The sequence below is a fragment of the Caretta caretta genome, chromosome 4 (assembly GCF_965140235.1).
Source record: "Caretta caretta isolate rCarCar2 chromosome 4, rCarCar1.hap1, whole genome shotgun sequence".
NCBI classification, from domain to species: Eukaryota; Metazoa; Chordata; order Testudines; family Cheloniidae; genus Caretta; species Caretta caretta.
In genome coordinates this window covers 64,938,049-64,955,908 of record NC_134209.1, presented here as the reverse complement: position 1 = coordinate 64,955,908, position 17,860 = coordinate 64,938,049, and the positions used below count along the sequence as shown (strand labels likewise).

The window sequence follows — 17,860 nt, the reverse complement described above, 5'->3', positions numbered from 1 at the left end:
ACCTTCCCTCTTATCCCATGACTACTTACTTTGCTTAATAGCCTTTGGTGAGGAACCTTGTTGAAGGCTTTCTGAAAATCTAAATACACTATATCCACTGTGTCCTCCTTGTCCACATGGTTGTTGACCCCCTCAAAGAATTCTAGTAGATTGGTGAGGCATCATTTCCCTTTACAAAAACCGTGTTGACTATTCCCCAACAAATGATGTTCATCTATGTGTCTGACTATTTTGTTCTTTACTAGCATTTCAACCAGTTTGCCCAGTCGTGAAATTAGGCTTACCAGTCTGTAATTGCCGGAATCAACTCTGGAGCTCTTTTTAAAAATTGATGTCACATTACCTATCCTTCAGTCATTTGGTACAGAAGCTGATTTAAATAATAGTTTACAGACTACAGTTAGTAGTCCTGCAGTTTCACATTTGAGTTCCTCCAGAACTCTTGGGTGAATACCATCTGGTTCTGGTGACTTATTACAGTTTAGTTTATCAATTTGTTCCAAAACCCTCTAATGACATTTCAATCTGGAACAGTTCCTCAGATTTGTCACCTAAAAAGAATGGCTCTGGTTTGGGAATCTCCCTTACATCCTCAACCATGAAGACCGATGCAAATAATTCATTTAGTTTCTCTGCAGTGGCCTTATTGTCCTTGAGTGCTCCTTTAGCATCTCGATTGTCCAGTGGCCCACTGGTTGTTTAGCAGGCTTCCTGCTTCTGATGTATTTAGAGACACATATGTAATAGCAAAAAATTAAAGTGTAGGCAGAGGTGAACAGGTGGATGGGAAAAATCAGAGGTGGCCTGGAAGCAAACATGACAGAAGAGACAGACTGATCAGGGTATAGAGCAGGACACAAAAGGGCAAAAGCAGTGAGGTTGACCTGCCATTTAATTTTTATATCCTTGTACTGTGTGTTTATTTTAGTTCTTGTTTCTTATACTTTCTCAACTGCTAACCATCTCAAAAATTTTAATATTTCAAATATCTTTTCAATCAGTACACTGTAGAGTAGGTTAGAAAGAGATGGAGGAGATGCACTGAATTAAAAATATTTAAAATCAACATTTGTAACTGCTGCTTTTTTTCAGTTTTTATTTTATTTTATCTTTCAGTGAGACACACCTAAATAGATTTAAAATCAGATTTAACTTTTTGTTCTTTTTAATCTATGTAATTAGTCATTCTAGCAGACATTTTAAAATTGCCCAAAGGCATTTAATTTTGTGATGAAAAGCTGTTTAAATCTGATTTAGTGAATGGCCTGCATCTGGGGAAAAAATTATAGGAAATCACTTAATATACAACAATGCCATTTACAATGGACTTTTGCTGGTGACTCAGTGGTTCCCAGGGAATTATAATCTTGGCACAATTGATTTGAAATAGAACATATGAATAGGTGTTTATTGCTCACATATAATACAGTTGACAATGAAGTCATTTGAGACAGGTTAACAGCTATAAATTCTTATTATAGGCGGAGCTTTAGCGACACCTATAGTTAAGGTTTCCTGACACTTTTTATATTATTATTATTCTTTCTATTACATTATATTACTTATTATATAGCATTATAAGAGCCAGTTTTCAGTTTCTCATAACTTTTTTGCCAAACTTTAACCGCTTGGCCTGAAGTTGTCTGCGGTAGGTGTTTGCCTCACGCTGAATTTTTTTTCTGTCCACAAAGTTTCAGCTAAAATAGTTACTGTTTTGAAGAACAAGATTAGGGGGAAATGCTTTTTTTTTTTTTTTTTTGCCTGTGTTAACAAAATTTTTACAGCCACTTCACTGAGAAGTTCTAGCACCTCCAAGCTTTGGTGCAGGGCTTTGAAGTTTGTTAGGGAGGTGCACTGGTGGCAGGGTTGAGCCTTCTCATGTCCTCATAAACATTTGTCCAAAATTGGAAAAGTTATGAGCCTGTGAAAAATTGCAGTTAGCACATATTCAGTAGAGGTTTCTTAGATTTTAGCAGCTAAATTCCCTGAAGATTCTGTCTGCATTGGGCATGCTCCAGCCTGGGACTGAGAAGGATTTCCCTGCAATTACAGCTCTGGGCTGCTGTGCATCATGCTGAGTTTGGGTCCAGGCACCTGAACTGAGAGCCTGTTGGGCCCCAGGCAGCATGGAAGAAAAAGCTGCCCGATTGGACTACAGGGGGGGACAAGATCTGAACCTAAGGGGAGGAGGAGAGGAGACTGAGACAAGGACCCTGGAGGAGGAGGGAAGGGACTGCAACTGGAGACTGATGGGTGGGGAAGAGGGAAATTGGGACTGGAAGTTGGGGTGTTTGGGAAGCCTGGAACTGGCTCAACCAAGATACTGGGAAAAGGGGGTGGGGTAATGAGATTATCAATGGGGAGCCTGGGGAGGGAGATAGGGACATAGTGGGAACAGACAAAGAGGTCGGGGACAGGGAAGGTGATTGGAGGCTAAAGTGGTAGGGGGAAATGGATCTGATTAGGAACTGGTGGGGGATTAGACTGGGACTAGTTGGACAAGGAGCTGGTGAGGTGGGAACTGAGAATGGTTAGGCAAGGAGACTGGGACTTGGAGCGGTGAGGAAATTGGGATGGGAAGTCCAGAGGGGGAGTCTAAGGCTTGCTGGGCAAGGAGACTGAGAGGCCTGAGGAGTGGAGATTGAGACTGGCTGGGTAGTGTTGGTGAGAAATTTTCAGACTAATGAGATGTCAGTTTGCTGAAGCGAAATGTTTAGTCTAATCTATTAGAGATTTGACAAAACTTTAGTTGAAACCCAGGCAGGTTTCCATGGTGAACCTCTCTGTTTCAGGTACCATGATTCTGGCAGGTTCCCTGCTCTGTGGCAGCTGCCCTAGGAACCTCCACTGCAGCTGAAACTCCCAGTGTTGCTAGGCTGTGTCGCAGGAGTCATGGGGCTGTCAGATCTGCTCACTCCACAGAAGCAGCCTGGGTCATATTGGTATGAGCTGTGACTCTAGGCTGTTGGTTTCTCTGGTCTCTGAGTGATAGCTCAAGCCATGGCTCTCAGGGCTTGCAGGGTCCTTGCTGCAGTGCTGGGAGCTTGGAAGTCCTAGGACTGGCTTCCAGGGCCCATAGGTCTGGGTCCTACCCCACAAGTGGGCAGCCTGTAGGCACAGGAGTCTGGAATCCATGGAAGTCCCTGACCGTGGGGTTCAAGCAAGGAGTCTAGCAGCCTGGAGAGCCACAGCTCCAGCCAGGGCTACCCAGAGCTGGCAGGCTCCCTGGCTCTGAGTGTTGAATTGAAATTGACATTTCTGAGTGTCAGTTTTGGTTTTAAAAAAACTTTACAACATTATACACAAAGTTACATTCAAAGAATGTTAAGGTTGTAAGTCAAGCACTGAAAAGTTAGGAAATGCCAGAATGAAGGTTTTTTATGCAACCTTAATTTGGCCCCCTTGTGCACTGTTTTTTCCACAGGACTCCTGTCTCGTTCAGTGCACAGAATGGATTGTGCTCAATTAATGACAGCTGTTCAGTGTTTTATTTTCTTCTGATTTCCTCATGGGTTTTGATGGGGCTCAGCACTGTAGCTTGAGAGTGTTTCATAAACAATTTATCCTAACAACAACCCTGAGATGGGGGAAGGGGCGGGCATTATTGTATCCATTTTACAGATTGGAAATTGAGGCACAGAGGGATTTATGTCAGAAGTAACCACTAATTTGGGGCCCAATTTGAGATACTTAGGCCCTTATTTTTCAAAGCACTTAATATTATATAGCACTTCATATGTTCAAAGCCCAGCTTCCATTGATTTAAGATGCAGTTGTGAGTGCCCCAGATTTCTGCAAATCAGACCACGGGATCTCAAGTCTGGCACCCAGAAACTGAGGAACACATCATTAGTGACCACCTCTGAAAAGTTTGGATTAAATGACTTGCCAGGCATCACACAGGATCTCTGTGGCAGAGGCAGGAGCAGAATCCACTTCCCCAAATCAGCATTCAACTGCCTTATCCATGCGATCCTCCATTTTGTTCCTGTAATCCCCTGCCTCGTTCACTACACACCTTCCAACTTCTGGAACAAATGAGGTAAGTATCCTTCAGACAACAGTCATCTTCATTATACACCCCTGATTCATCTCTAGAGCAGGTCTTTCCTGTGCACTGCATGAGACACAGGTCTTATGGGAAAAAATAGTATGTGATAATGTAATTACAAAGACTTGTCATAACGCATTCACACAAGGGGGCTGAATTAAGATTGCACAGGCAACCTTAATTCTGGCATTTCCTAACGTGAGTGCTTGACTTTGCAGCCATAATATTCCTCTAACATAGTGTTTTGCATATAGTATATGTGCACACTTACACAGTTTTATATGTACACCCACACACACGCTTCCGCTGCACTGTAGAAACTCTCCAGTTCTGCTGAATGTGGCCTTTTGTAGATCTGAAGATGGAATTAGGATTTGACCCTGAGCATATGGAATGGTAGCTTCCACAACAGTGAAGATTATATCTGAACTAAATGGATGTATCTCAAATTGGGGATTCAGCAGACAGACCAGACGGTGATATATTTGTCCTCTGTGTTGGGCCAGTATGAAATGAAATTTAAAATCTTTGCTTTCATGGCTTCAGCACCTTCATTTATACTTTAGTCTTTGGCTGTGGGTGCACAAACAGAAAATCTCCACAAAAACAAGCTTTTTCAGAGGTGATCTCTCAGATAAGCTCCCCCAAACAGTTCCAGGAGTGGAATGACAGTTTCTGAAAGACTCCACAGAGATGGAATCTCGGTGAGTTTACAACAAAATCTTTGTAATAAAAGACAGAGAGAATTTATTTATTTTCCAGCTGGCACTCAAGCATGCCGGAGTGGCATTCCTCCTGGACATGACACTTACTCATTTTTTTCTAACAACTAACCATTTATATGTTGTGCAGCCTGGTGACAGCAGGAATTCTTTGTGTGACCCAGCTGACTTCTAGGTTGCCATGAACAGCTTCCCCATGCTGGATTGTCCTAATAATATATTGTTGAGTTGGTGTGTGCAAAGAATTCAAAGTTACATGTGCAAAATATGTTTGCTTTATAGAGTTTTTAGAAAGGGCAGAAAACATGCTTGCCACTAAGATGCAGCAGTGAAAAGGAGGTGTCTGGCTGGCTATTAGGATTTCATTGTGTTTATCATATTGTGAAGGTTTTGTTAGGGCACCTAGAGCCATTAGCAGGAGTGGGTTTTATCTGAAATCCAGATAAATAAAATAATGACTAAAAGCTTTTATGTTGGTTCAGTTGTTTCTGAACATTACAAGGACAGTCTAGGGTTCTTCCCCCTGCCCAAGGCTGTTCAGCAGTGCCTCTGAAGTGGCAGCTCTTATGAGCTGTAGCTCACGAAAGCTTATGCTCAAATAAATTTGTTAGTCTTTAAGGTGCCACAAGTCCTCCTTTTCTTTTTGCGAATACAGACTAACACGGCTGCTACTCTGAAACAGTTCTTATGTGTTGTCTGTGGAAAACCTATCAGAACAAAATATAAGTTTTAATGCATATTGGGGTTAACATTCACATAACATTTTCAGGAGAACGCCAGTACTCTTGAGCTACTGAAAACACACATCATCCACAGTGGAAACATGCTAGTGATGTAGACCTCCATTTGCTTAGCAGTGTGAATTCTGCTTGCTTCTGGAGTATTTATTACTTCAGAACTTCTTTGCACTGAACATTCTTCCATAGTTCTTTGAGTTGTGCTTTGTCGAGGATGGGTAGCTACAAGATAAGTTGTTCCCCAATTTTTACATAGCATCTTGCCCCATTTCCACATGCTGACCATAGATGACATGGTTTAGACTTTGACTGATAACTCTTTGCACATTTTGACATCAGCTTTTGTAGGATTAGAGGAAAAACGACTATACAGTACATTACTCCATTTATTGTCAATGCCAAGTTAAAATGGAGGTTGTCATACCAAGATCTGATTAACTGGCTACACTGGAATGCCGAGACACCAGTCATGGAACTTGGCAGATAGCATATTACATGTCGTCATGAAATCCTCCACCTATCGTTGGTCTCTGCTATACTTCCCTCCCCACAAAAATCTGTGGAATCTTGGAATCCTCACTTCTTGTGGATTTATGTAAAAATCCAAATAAGGTATTCATTCCATCCTTTGAGAGTTCAGATTGGCTGGTACAAAATTTTAAAACAAATTGAAAGAAGCTTTATAGGTTGACATTTTGTCCCAATTTCTTTCCGATACGTGTATTACATGTGAGAATTAGAACCATGTTGCTTTAATTTAACATTTTTTACTAAGTTAACTAATATTAACTTTTTATATCCATCTTTTTACTGATATTTTCAATTTATTTTTTGTTTTTAAGTTAGCAAAGCATCAACTAAAGGGCAAATTGCAGCTGGGGAATGCATACACAAAACCAGTGAAATCAATAGAGTTGCACCTGTTTACACCAGCAGGGAATTTAGCTTGAACTATTAAACTGCATTTCTTCAAATTGGTTTTTAACAATGTAGATAAATCTGACATGTTCTGTAGAGCAGATTTTTAAAATATTTGTGGTAATTCATGTTAAGTGGATTAAAATGGTTTAATTTTTTTTTTTTGTAGCAACTTGAATTAGTGGAACCAAGTGGTTGGATTCATGTTCCTTTAACTGATTCTCATAAGAAGCCTATTCGAACATTTATGATTCAGATTGCTGTTTTAGCCAATCATCAGAATGGAAGAGACACTCACATGAGACAAATTAAAGTGTACACCCCAGTGGAAGAAAGCTCTATTGGTAAATTTCCTAGATGTACAACAATTGATTTCATGATGTATCGCTCTATAAGATGAATCATCTTATGAAGAAACAATTAAAGTGATTTTGTCATCAGTTTTGTTTCCAATATCTTTTCCGGTTAAATTGACAGGTCTTATTCTTGTGGAATTCTCTATATATACTTTAACTTTTTTGTGTGTAACTTTAATCTGTTTTGAGTTGCACTGTTTTTTGATTTCTGATATGCTTTCGATAGTCATATTTTCTGTTAATTGTATTTACAAAGGCTGTAGGAGGTTTTTAGATTTTCAGACGATATATTAAAGAACTTTCTCCTTTCATTTGCTATGAAATGGATAACCGTGGTGCACGTAACATGTATATTCTTTTTTTCCAGGTGGTTTCTCCATTTGTTGATAATGCATTAGAATACTTCATTGTATGACTTCATATTTTGGTTGGGTCAGTCCAAAAAAGCTGTATTTTAATTAGGTGTATTTTTAATGGATTATTACTACTGTATTTTTCTCTGGGTACAGGATGTACATTCTTTTAAGAGGGTTCTTTGTGTATTTGAAAGGACTTCACTGTGGTATTGTGCATGTCTTGTTTCTGGTGAGAAATGTATTTAACTGGGTTTTTATTTTAATAGGTCTCGATGTAGGTTTCATTTTTCTGTATAACTGAAAAAAGATTGATAATCTAGAAGGAAAGTGAATATTTCTAACTGTATTTTATATTGTCCTGTCATTACAGATATAACTTAACCATTACATCATTCTAATGTAACAACAGACATGCCAGGAATGCAAAGGCAACATTCCTTAGCATTGCTTCCTCGCACCCTTTGAAGTCCCATGGATCACATAAAATAGTAGGAATTCAAATAAAAATCTGTTTAAGTCTGAGCAATGTTATACTTAAGTTATGGAGTTTCTTAGAAGAAAAAAGATAAGCCATTTTGAAATAAAAAACGCCACAAGGCAAACGAGAAACTTGTGCATGGCCTACTTATAACTAATGGAAGCATGTAACCTGGTTTTTTAAAACTTTTTTTTGCATTGTTATTGTTTGGTGGTTACATTGTTAGTTTTCTGGTCTCTTTTTTTTTTAATCAATCTTCCTTTTAAAATCCGATATATATGGGTTGAATTTTTAAAAGCGGTCGTCATTTATCCACCTCCATCCATCCCTCCAAAAAAAAAAAAAAATAGAACACACAGGTAAATTCCTATTGATTGCAATGGGAGCAAAATTAGGACAAAACATTTGAAAATCACACTGCAAATTAAAATTAAATTGGGAAGCATGGGCAAGGCCATGTGATAAGAGACTAAGAAAATATGGGTGATGACTAGAGGAAAGAAGGCACAGGAGTGAAGGGAGCAGGGAGGTAAAACAAAGGAGGATCAGAAATGTAACACTGAGATCAGTTTTATGTAACTGTATATTACATTAAATGTGCTACCATAAAAGTGCAAATTAATCTCTGAACTCTGCTGCCTTTAGTGCAGTAACATTAGGAATGAATTTTCCCCATTACGGATCTGATCCCAAGCCCACTAAAATCAGTGGAAAGATACCCACTGATTTCAGTGGGCTTTGGATTAGACCTAAGGTCTATAATTCCACTTGTGGGTTCTGATGTTCCTAAAATATCTTGACAAAATTATAGCCTTTTTTATGGAGGGCAGCTCGGTATTCTTGTTGATAACTGTTTTTCCCTTTTGCCGTTGTCTTACACAAAATACATTTTCTTTTCTGAGAACAATAACTCCCAAAGGTTAGTGTGGGATTCAAAACAGGGGTTTTATGTGCTTTATCTTACTGCAAACACGTACTATGGATTTTGGTGCAAACTGCTCTGGGTAGTCCTTTTGATTTCATGCTTCATAGTAGGTGTGTGTTTGCAGGAGACGGCCACTTTAAAATATGCAATCCCTTACATAGGGATACTTTCTTCTTCTGTGACATGTATAGCTCTTTACTCAACAAATAATGATAGGTAAGAGGCATGCTTGTTGAAAACCAAAAGAATCTAATATCCCAAAGGATGAAATGGACAGTAATTTAGAAACACCAGATTGGCATGTTCCTACCCCAGTCCTGAATTCAGGCTACTATTCCTACTAAAGAACCCACCTATTGTTCACAACCATAAGTCCCGTCAGTTATTTAGTAGTAGATTGGATGCAAACCATGGACAAAGAAAAGAAAATTATTATTATTGATTTCAGGAGAAAACTGGATTTGGCCAAAGATAAAACTCCCATTCATTTCAGTGGTAGGTAGATGAGGTACTATTGTCATTCACCAAGTTTCAGCCAGTGACATAGATTACATTTAGTGTCAAATACTTGCTCTGCACCTCTGTTCAGTTCAATATATCAAAGATTATTCTACAGATTACTTTTTCTCTCACAGATTAGGCAAATTTATCCAGTTATTTTATGAACAGTTAGTTAATAGTTGTCAAGAGAGAGGTATATATTTATTAAAAATGCACTGCCCTTAAAATATTTCATAAACTCTTGAAAAAAAATTTATGGAAAATAAATTAGAGTGCAGCATGCATCCTTACTATGTGCTATAAAGCTATCCTTCTTGGGCTCACAGCTCCTTTAAAGGTAATCATGAACACGTATTCTGCAGCACTTACAGTTCCTTTGCAGCATTTTGCAGTGTATTATAGTCATACCAAGTTATGTTTCATTACGTACATCATTAACATATATCTTTCCCCACTCTTAATTCCTATTCAAAAAGGGACAAATCCTGAAAATCAGCACTGGCTGTATAAATCATCCCCATGGATTGTAGAGCAACTTTGTGGCTGCAAGTGAACACTGTGATGAGCCTGGATGAGATATGGGTGAGATTTTTCAAAGGTGTCTAAGTGGACTACGAACTAAGTTCCAGTGAAACTCAGTGGGACTTGTGCTCCTAACTAGCACACTTTTGAAATTCAGACCCTTCTGGCTTTAGGCTGCAGAAGCTTATGTTCCTGCTCAACAGAGGGCAGTGACCAGTAGACTCTGTGGTATCAAATCTAACAGCCCAGTCCTGTTCCAGTCCTGTTGCTCTTGCATTGCCACAGCCAGACATGTCCTTGGAGCTGCAGAGGGTTAGCCATGGTTCCATGCCACATAGGTGGCAGGATTTGCCCCACAGCGGAAAACTTTTATTCATGCAACAGTGGAATGGGGCATCAGCCTTGGTGTCTTAGCCAGATTCCAACTTTGTTGAGTATGCTGCCACCAGGGTGGATTTGATTTAAATCACTAGTCAGGAAGACTTGATTTAATCATGGATTTCTAAATAAAAGTGCATTCTTGGTGGTTGTTATAACCTTAATACATATTCTTCACAACTCAGAGATAGATGTAGGTTTCATTTTTAGAAGGTACACACGATACATTTTTTCAGTGATTTATTTTGAAAACTTTTCAGATTAGTTTTATAGCTATATCAGAAAATAAATGATTGTTAGTTATTTCATTTACCAAAGTAATTGAAGCAGATATTTATGAAGTCATTGGGAGGTGAACGATCTCCAATTCAACAGATTAATCTTTAATATTTGGAGGATTTTCTTGCCATGCTGTATTAGGAGGGGAACATCACCAGACAGACATTTAAATAGTTTTATTTAACTAAAACAATGTTATGTATTCTAGATTTTTTTCTTCAACACCAAACATATAATATTTTAATAAAACAAGCATATGAATTTTTGAATTTAGTTAAACATTTGAGTTTTTTAAAATCAGGTTTGTTTTTGTTAAAATTGTTTTTAACTAAAATAGTTAAATGAAATATTTTAAAAACAAAAATGAAATAGACTGTCAGCCAGGTCAATATGAGAAACTTAAAATATTGGCTTCTGCTGCTAACTCAGTCATCTTCACCTTCATTTTCCTGTTTGTTCATAATCTGGAAAAGAAAAACAAGCTTTCCTGCTTTTTCAGGTCCCAAACGGTTTCTCAAGTTGGAATGAATTAGTCCAAAGGAAGAAAATATTCTTTTTACACCGACAGAAAAAGCTACTGCTGTTAAAAGTGAGATTATCACTTCAACAGTCTCTGAATCCAAGTGCTTAAGTGACTTCCACCAGTTCACGGGTGTGGCTTTCTTTCTTTAAAACATCATCAGCAAACATATATTTCTTGAATGGTTCACCCTTACCTCTGAAGTTTATTATAATTGGCATTATGGAGGGATGATTGCTGGATGTCCATGTCATAGCCAACTCCTCTTCTTCAGCAGTTAAGGTTTGACCCTGGTACCGAGTATTGAGAATATTTGCAAGAAAATGAACGGGAGATAGTGCTTGTCCCCTTCATTTTTTTTAATGCTTGTAATTTAGTTCTGTCATTGCATATTTCTCTTTTTAAGTTCTCACTCAGTTCCTTCCAAATTCAACAGTGTCAGCAGTAAAACAGCTATTTCCCTGCATTTTGTTCAAGGCTACAGAAATAGGCTTCAGGGTACTCAGCATGTGTTCAACATTTCTCTTAAGCCCAATGTTGAGAACTTTGGCTGTGACAGTATCATCTATTTTTTCACAATTTTGTTCACAAACTGTGTCAAGGTTCCTCCCCCACTCTGAACTCTAGGGTACAGATGTGGGGACCTACATGAAAACCTCCTAAGCTTACTTTTACCAGCTTAGGTTAAAACTTCCCCAAGGTATAAATTAATTTTATCTTTTGTCCCTGGAATAACCACTGCCACCACCAACCTCTAACTGGGTTTACTGGGAAACGTAGTTTGGACACGTCTTTCTCCCCAAAATCCTCTCAACCCTTGCACGTCACTTCCTGGGAAAGGTTTGGTAAAAATCCTCACCAATTTGCATAGGTGACCACAGACCCAAACCCTTGGATCTGAGAACAATGAAAAAGCATTCAGTTTTCTTACAAGAAGACTTTTAATAAAAATAGAAGTAAATAGGAGTAAAGGAATCACCCCTGTAAAATCAGGATGGTAGGTACCTTACAGGGTAATTAGATTCAAAACATAGAGAAGAATCCCTCTAGGCAAAACCTTAAGTTACAAAAAAAGAGACACACAGACAGAAATAGTCATTCTATTCAGCACAATTTTTTTCTCAGCCATTTAAAGAAATCATAATCTAACGCATACCTAGCTAGATTACTTACTAAAAGTTCTAAGACTCCATTCCTGTTCTATCCCCGGCAAAGCAGCATACCAACAGAGAGACACAGACCCTTTGTTTCTCTCCCTCCTCCCAGCTTTTGAAAGTATCTTGTCTCCTCATTGGTCATTTTGGTCAGGTGCCAGTGAGGTTACCTTTAGCTTCTTAACCCTTTACAGGTGAGAGGATTTTTCCTCCAGCCAGGAGGGATTTTAAAGGGGTTTACCCTTCCCTTTACATTTATGACAAACTGTCATCAGATTAGGCCAGTTCTTGATATAGTGCTCAAACCAGTCCACTGCTGAGTTCTATTGCATGTCTTGTGGGAGAGTTAGCTTGGTTCCTCCCACTTGTTTCAGAGCAGCTGCTGAAAAGTGGTTGTTACAGAAGTATTTTGCAATTTCAACAACATTAGCCTTTATTTCTGGAACACCGAAGTCATTGGCTAGGAAGTGCATCAAATGAGCACTGCAACCGTATGTTATTAGCTAGGGACTCGCTTCTAAATTTCTTATCTTGGATACATTTGCAGCATTGTCTGTGACCTAGCTGCATACTAGACATTTGAATTTTTTTCAGTTTGTTATAGCTTTTACTGCTACTTCTTGTAAGTATTCTGCTGTGTGTGCATTTCCTGCTGCATCAATTGTTTCTGTAAGTTAGACATTCCCTTCTTCTGTTGTCACACAAGCACATACAACAGGATCATTGTGGACATTACTCCACCCATCAAGACTCAGGTTAACAATTTCACCTTCTAGACCTTTTGCACACTGCTCAATTTCTTTCATACACTTTATCCAGTAATTTGACTGAGACACCTGGTCTGTTGGGTGGACTGTATCCTGGTCTTAATGACCGAACTATGTTAATAAAGTGTGGGTTCTCAATCATACAGAAAGAAGAGTTTGTTGCATAAACAAACTGGGCAATTTTTTCATCAGCTACCTCTTTTTGTAATCTGCTGGTTCTTATCACAAACTTGAGGTGCCACAAGTACTCCCACATTTTTTTTGCTGATACAGACAAACCCGGCTACGACTCTGAAACCTGTTATCCACGGTTGTTTCTGGATGATGGAGATTTTTTTTTTCTTTTTGCTACAGGAGATACACTGGGGCTGTGAGACATACAGGATGTGACTGAAACACTATCATTGGCAGATAACTCTGAAACTATAGAAAATGATGGTGATCTTGAAGGTGGATAGTCTTCAGAATCCTGTATGTTGAGGATGGATTCTCCTAAACAAAATAAGACAATGCAATTATTTTAATTATTCTTACCATACTGCTCATTTAGTGTTACTCATTGCATTCCCTGGCACTCAGTACTACTTTAAAGGTAAAATTGTAAAAGGAAAATCAGCCTATTTCAGCTATTTATTTTTTAACACAACTGCATCTAAAATGATAGTACCATAGAGTAACAACTATATTTTTTGCTCAAATGTAAGAATTCAAGAATAGTCCAGAAGGAAGACAGGCAGTCCTTAAGAAAGACGTATGAAAGAAAAAAGTTTACCAACCTGAAGATCCTGCATGTTCAGACATGTTCCTTTCATCATCTTTTCAACGTAGCTTCCTCCTGAGAAGGATCACTTCTCATGATGTTGTTTCATATGGGCGATCAGGCCTTGCATTTCTTTGTTGCACTGTTTGCATTTTTCACACATGCCTGTCTTACCCGCAGGTAGAGGAACTTCATTAAAATATTCCCAAACTGGGTCTCTTTTATGGCCTGCTGCGATTATTGGTTTTCTCTTCTAGTGAGAGAATGGTAAAGTAGATCTCAAATCAATGAACGCTACAATCAGAAAGACCTCAAGACTTCTGCATTATGCTGCTCAAACAGTTTCACTTTTGTTTCTACTGCCTATCCCTCCCTTTTCACATTTATCATGATTTAGTTGGGGATTGGCCCTGGTTTGAGCAGGGGGTTGGACTAGATGACCTCCTGAGGTCCCTTCCAACCCTGATATTCTGTGGGTCTATGATCTCCAGATTCCTTCTTTATCCTGATCTATTCCACTCCCAACAATCTTCTATTCATTGAACTTTTTGCAACTTTGCACTTTTAGAGAGAGGTAAGGGATTGACTCTGTGTACACAAATTTGCAGAGGGACAGTAGGGTTGAGGTCTGTTATGTCTCACCTTTATTTTTTCTTTTTCTTTCTAAACATTTTTGCTGTTAACAACCATGTTATCTCTGGAGCCACAAATCCATAGTTTGAGAACTACAAAACTAAGCGTCTCTGATGGTATCTTCTAGACTGAGCACTGAGTCCCATTGGATGGATAGAAAGATTAACCTAAATAATCTATACAGAACCCCCTGGAACCCTATAAGATTGGGTCCCTAATCCATGAACCATTGGAACTCATTTACAAAACTTTTCTTAAACATTACATGAATATATTGTCTCATACTGTAGAATTAGAATTTATAATCCCTATTCCATGATGAGATAGTTTTAATGAAGATACATTATAGCTCAAAGCTATCTTTAGATAAAATGCTTTTTGAGGGAAAAAAACCTATCAAAAAAACCCGATTTAAATAAAAAAATATTTTTTTTATTGATCTACCCTACCTGCCACCCTCTGTACCAAATGGATGTAATAACCTTTTATACCTGTGCTAAACAGTAATGTTAAATTTCACTCCTTGCCGTGGCTGCACTTACATGGTGGTGGTTTACATAATTCTTTGTGTAAAGTTTATACAATACCTCAGTAAAAGTTTGAGGTGATCTGGGATCTATAGGCTGAAAGCCCTTGTATAGATGCAAGAATATTGTGATTATACATTACAAATTTTTTTTCTTGCTCTTTGATATGCAGCATCAAAGCAAACAAATGCAAATGACCATTCTAAACCCTTCTTACAAGGTCAGTACATGTTTAAAGTCTTTAACGTATTACAGTTAATGTAAGCGTACTGACTTGCTGCAGATTGGCTTCTGAGGAAACTGGTTTCTAAACAGAGGGGTCTGTTATTGTGTGTTGATTGGAACTGGATTGGTTTTATTTATCTAGGTACCCAAGTGTCTTCCTGTCGGGTGCCCCTTTATTTATTTTGAAATAAACACAAACCACCATTCTGTTCTGTAGATATGAAAATGGCAAGGTTTGATAGGGCCCACATGTGTAATTTTTTTTTTCATAACCAACCACCCAAAAAGGCATCAACATTCTCATGTTCTAGGACAAACCTAATTAGGATGTTAGGAGCACACAATAGGTATTGAGCAATATTAGAAATTGTTTCTACAATTTTTTATGTTGACTACTAATTTGAATTTGTATAACTGGGTAAAAACTAATAACAGGGATAACATTTTTTTACTCCAGACACTAATCTGTGCCCTAGGCATAAGCATCAGGCCTCTTAGTTGTCTTCTGTGACCTTTCATTGAAAAATACAGAATTCCACCAACAAAGGGAGACAGTCAATAACTGGCTGTTTACATCTTACAAGGCGATATTGAAAATTTGGAAGAGTTGATAATGGGAGATAATTTGCTAGCTCAAAATATTATTTCTTCTTTAATTTTGTGGACAAACATACTTCACCAACAGGCTGGTCAATAAGCTGCTTCTCCTCCTGTGTGTTGTTGTTTGTTACTTTAAAATGACCAAACACCACAAACATTTGTAGAATTTAGTGTGATGTGTTCTGGGAGTAAGGACACTACACTGTAAACCACAATATTGTTAGATCAGTATTTGGCTTACTGTATCTGAAAAACCTCCAAAACAAACAGCATGCCCAAAAGTTCAGATGATGAAATATAGTGATTGTTGGTCTTAAATAACTTTGGTACAGGGGAGATAGAGAGAGGGTTATAAAAAGACCAAAAAAACCAAAACACTCACAAATGCGTATCCTAGAAAGAACAGTGCAGAACACTCACATTTGTTAGAATATAATCTCTGCATTGTTGGATAGCAGTGGTCCCTAAACTTTTCAAGTCGTGCCCCCCACATCCTGTCTGTGCCTTCTCCCCCATCGCCTACCTCAGGAGCCACCGCTGGGAATGGGGCCCTGGGGCTGGAGCTGAGGCAGTGCGCGGCTGGGAGTAGGTCTGGAGCTCGGAGTGGAGCCACAGGGCCGAAGCTGGAGGCAGAGTGGGATGCAGCTGGGGGTGGAACGGGGCTCGGTGGTGCTCTATCCCTGCCTCTTGTGGTGGCTGGCCCAGGCCCATCCATGTCCCCAAACGTTCCTCCGTGCCCTGATAAGGTGGCTCATCCCTCAGTTTCGGGACCACTGTTTTATAGGTTTATGGAGAGCCAATTTTACGAAGTGAGACTACTCAAATATTGATAGCATCTTTATAAAAGTGATGTCTAACAATGAATTGTGCTAAATATTACAGCTAATGTTCAATAATGGGCTAATATTCTACACTGTCATTCTTGACTAATTTATGCTTTTCTCTAAAAGATGTTTCAAGCAATATTTTATAGGTGTATCCCCATATCTCAAGCTTTGGTTGCTTTCCTATATTCAGTAATTTTGATTAGGGAGCAGACATCTTGGTCTAAATAAACATTTCTTTCTACACAGATGATCATTTAGTAGTCTGACTGCCTGTCTCACAACTGTCATTGTGAGGGGTTTGCACAAATGCATTGTACCTCCATATTTAGGTTACTTATATTTAGCTTCAATCACAAAGCCTTCCCTGTAGGCCCATAAATAACCTCAAACTGTTTTTACAGGCCTTTGCTATAAAGCCAGATATCCTCTGTACACTGGCACTCCTCTCCAACTGGAAACCAACATTTTAACAGATGATTTCCTGTTATTACTGTAGCAGTATCAAAATCTGATCACTTACCAAGCAGCATGTTGTCCAAGAAACTGAAGCAAGGAGTGCAGCCAGCTGTTTGTTTTTCAAGTGTTATAACATTTTAAAGAATCGTATGTTAAGTAGATGCCCAGAGTAGTACTGTCAGGGACAGGAGGTGGAGCCAGGAGGCCACCTGTGTTGCATGATGATCTATTGCAGCCCAGTCAGAGCAGCTGATATTCTATTGTCCCTAGCAATTAATATATATGAGTAGAAAGTGGAGGGAAGGATCTGTACTGGTTCATTTGTAAAAGATGAACAAGCTGCTCTTTATTTTGTTGATTTGTTAATGAAACAATATAGAAAAAATGGTGATGTCAAACAAGATGAAACCCCATCTATAAACCTGTTTTGCTTTTTAAAAAATACTGTCTAGTAATTTGCTGCATGTGGACCTGATTAGAGCCCACTGAAATCAATGGAAAAACTCATTAGGTTCATCGGGCTTTGGATCAGGCCTCTCAGCTTCATCGAGTGAACGTTCATTTTTATTTGTGTTTCATTCATTTTTTTGCCATAACCTTTAAGTCTGTGTTTTCAAATATGGTTGCATTCCTGGCTGGGAAATGTAGTTTTAGATACATTAAGTAGGCCTCATAGTTCTGCTGTAAATTTCATGTTGACCATACAAAATTAGATTGATGCTCCACATCTAAGGAAATAATGATTCTTAAAAAGGTGTTATTTTGTGCTAGTGCACTGTCTTCATGTACAGTGAGAGAGTGATCAGAGATTCCATTATGGCTGGAAATTTTTGATCTGAGGCAAGGTATCAAAAACAGATCCTGAAATTGAGGTTAGGTTACGGTATTCTAAGCCGTATTTACAGAATTGCTAAGGAGTGTTGGTAGGAGTTATGTTTTTTGATGATGCCATTCTTCAGACTAAACTGTGTAACAACATATGGCTTTTTTGTAATTTTAGCTGGAGTCTTGTATTTTATTTCTTACTGCAAGCAGGCAACAGTTAAAAAATAAAAACAAAGTCATAACAAAAATAATAAAAGTTGACAAAGCAAAAGGAAAAACCATAGGGAGCAGTAGGGGGTAGTTTACATATACTCTAATAAATTAAACTAACAAGACATATGCC

General features: G+C 38.5%; 1 protein-coding gene and 1 long non-coding RNA gene across 8 annotated transcripts in view; one reads left to right on the top strand and one right to left on the bottom strand.

Moving 5' to 3' along the window:
• Positions 1 to 17,860, top strand: part of ANAPC10 (anaphase promoting complex subunit 10) — a 207,544-nt gene that overhangs the window by 64,706 nt on the left and 124,978 nt on the right. For 3 of the 7 annotated variants that reach the window (XM_048846984.2, XM_048846983.2, XM_048846993.2), the window contains exon 5: positions 6,598 to 7,662. The exons of 2 other annotated variants lie outside the window; for them this stretch is intronic. In XM_048846984.2, coding sequence (XP_048702941.1) covers positions 6,598 to 6,828 — 231 coding nt within the window. In that variant the 3' untranslated portion in view covers positions 6,829 to 7,662. Of the gene's footprint in view, positions 1 to 6,597; positions 7,663 to 17,860 lie in introns of those variants that run through there. 2 more of the 7 variants (XM_048846992.2, XM_048846989.2) reach the window with 2 other exon arrangements.
• LOC125635369 (uncharacterized) lies at positions 12,416 to 16,839 on the bottom strand. Its single transcript, XR_007356244.2, has 3 exons — positions 16,757 to 16,839; positions 13,441 to 13,677; positions 12,416 to 13,156 (listed from the first exon to the last, which is right to left on the bottom strand). It is a non-coding gene; the product is annotated as an uncharacterized LOC125635369 (long non-coding RNA).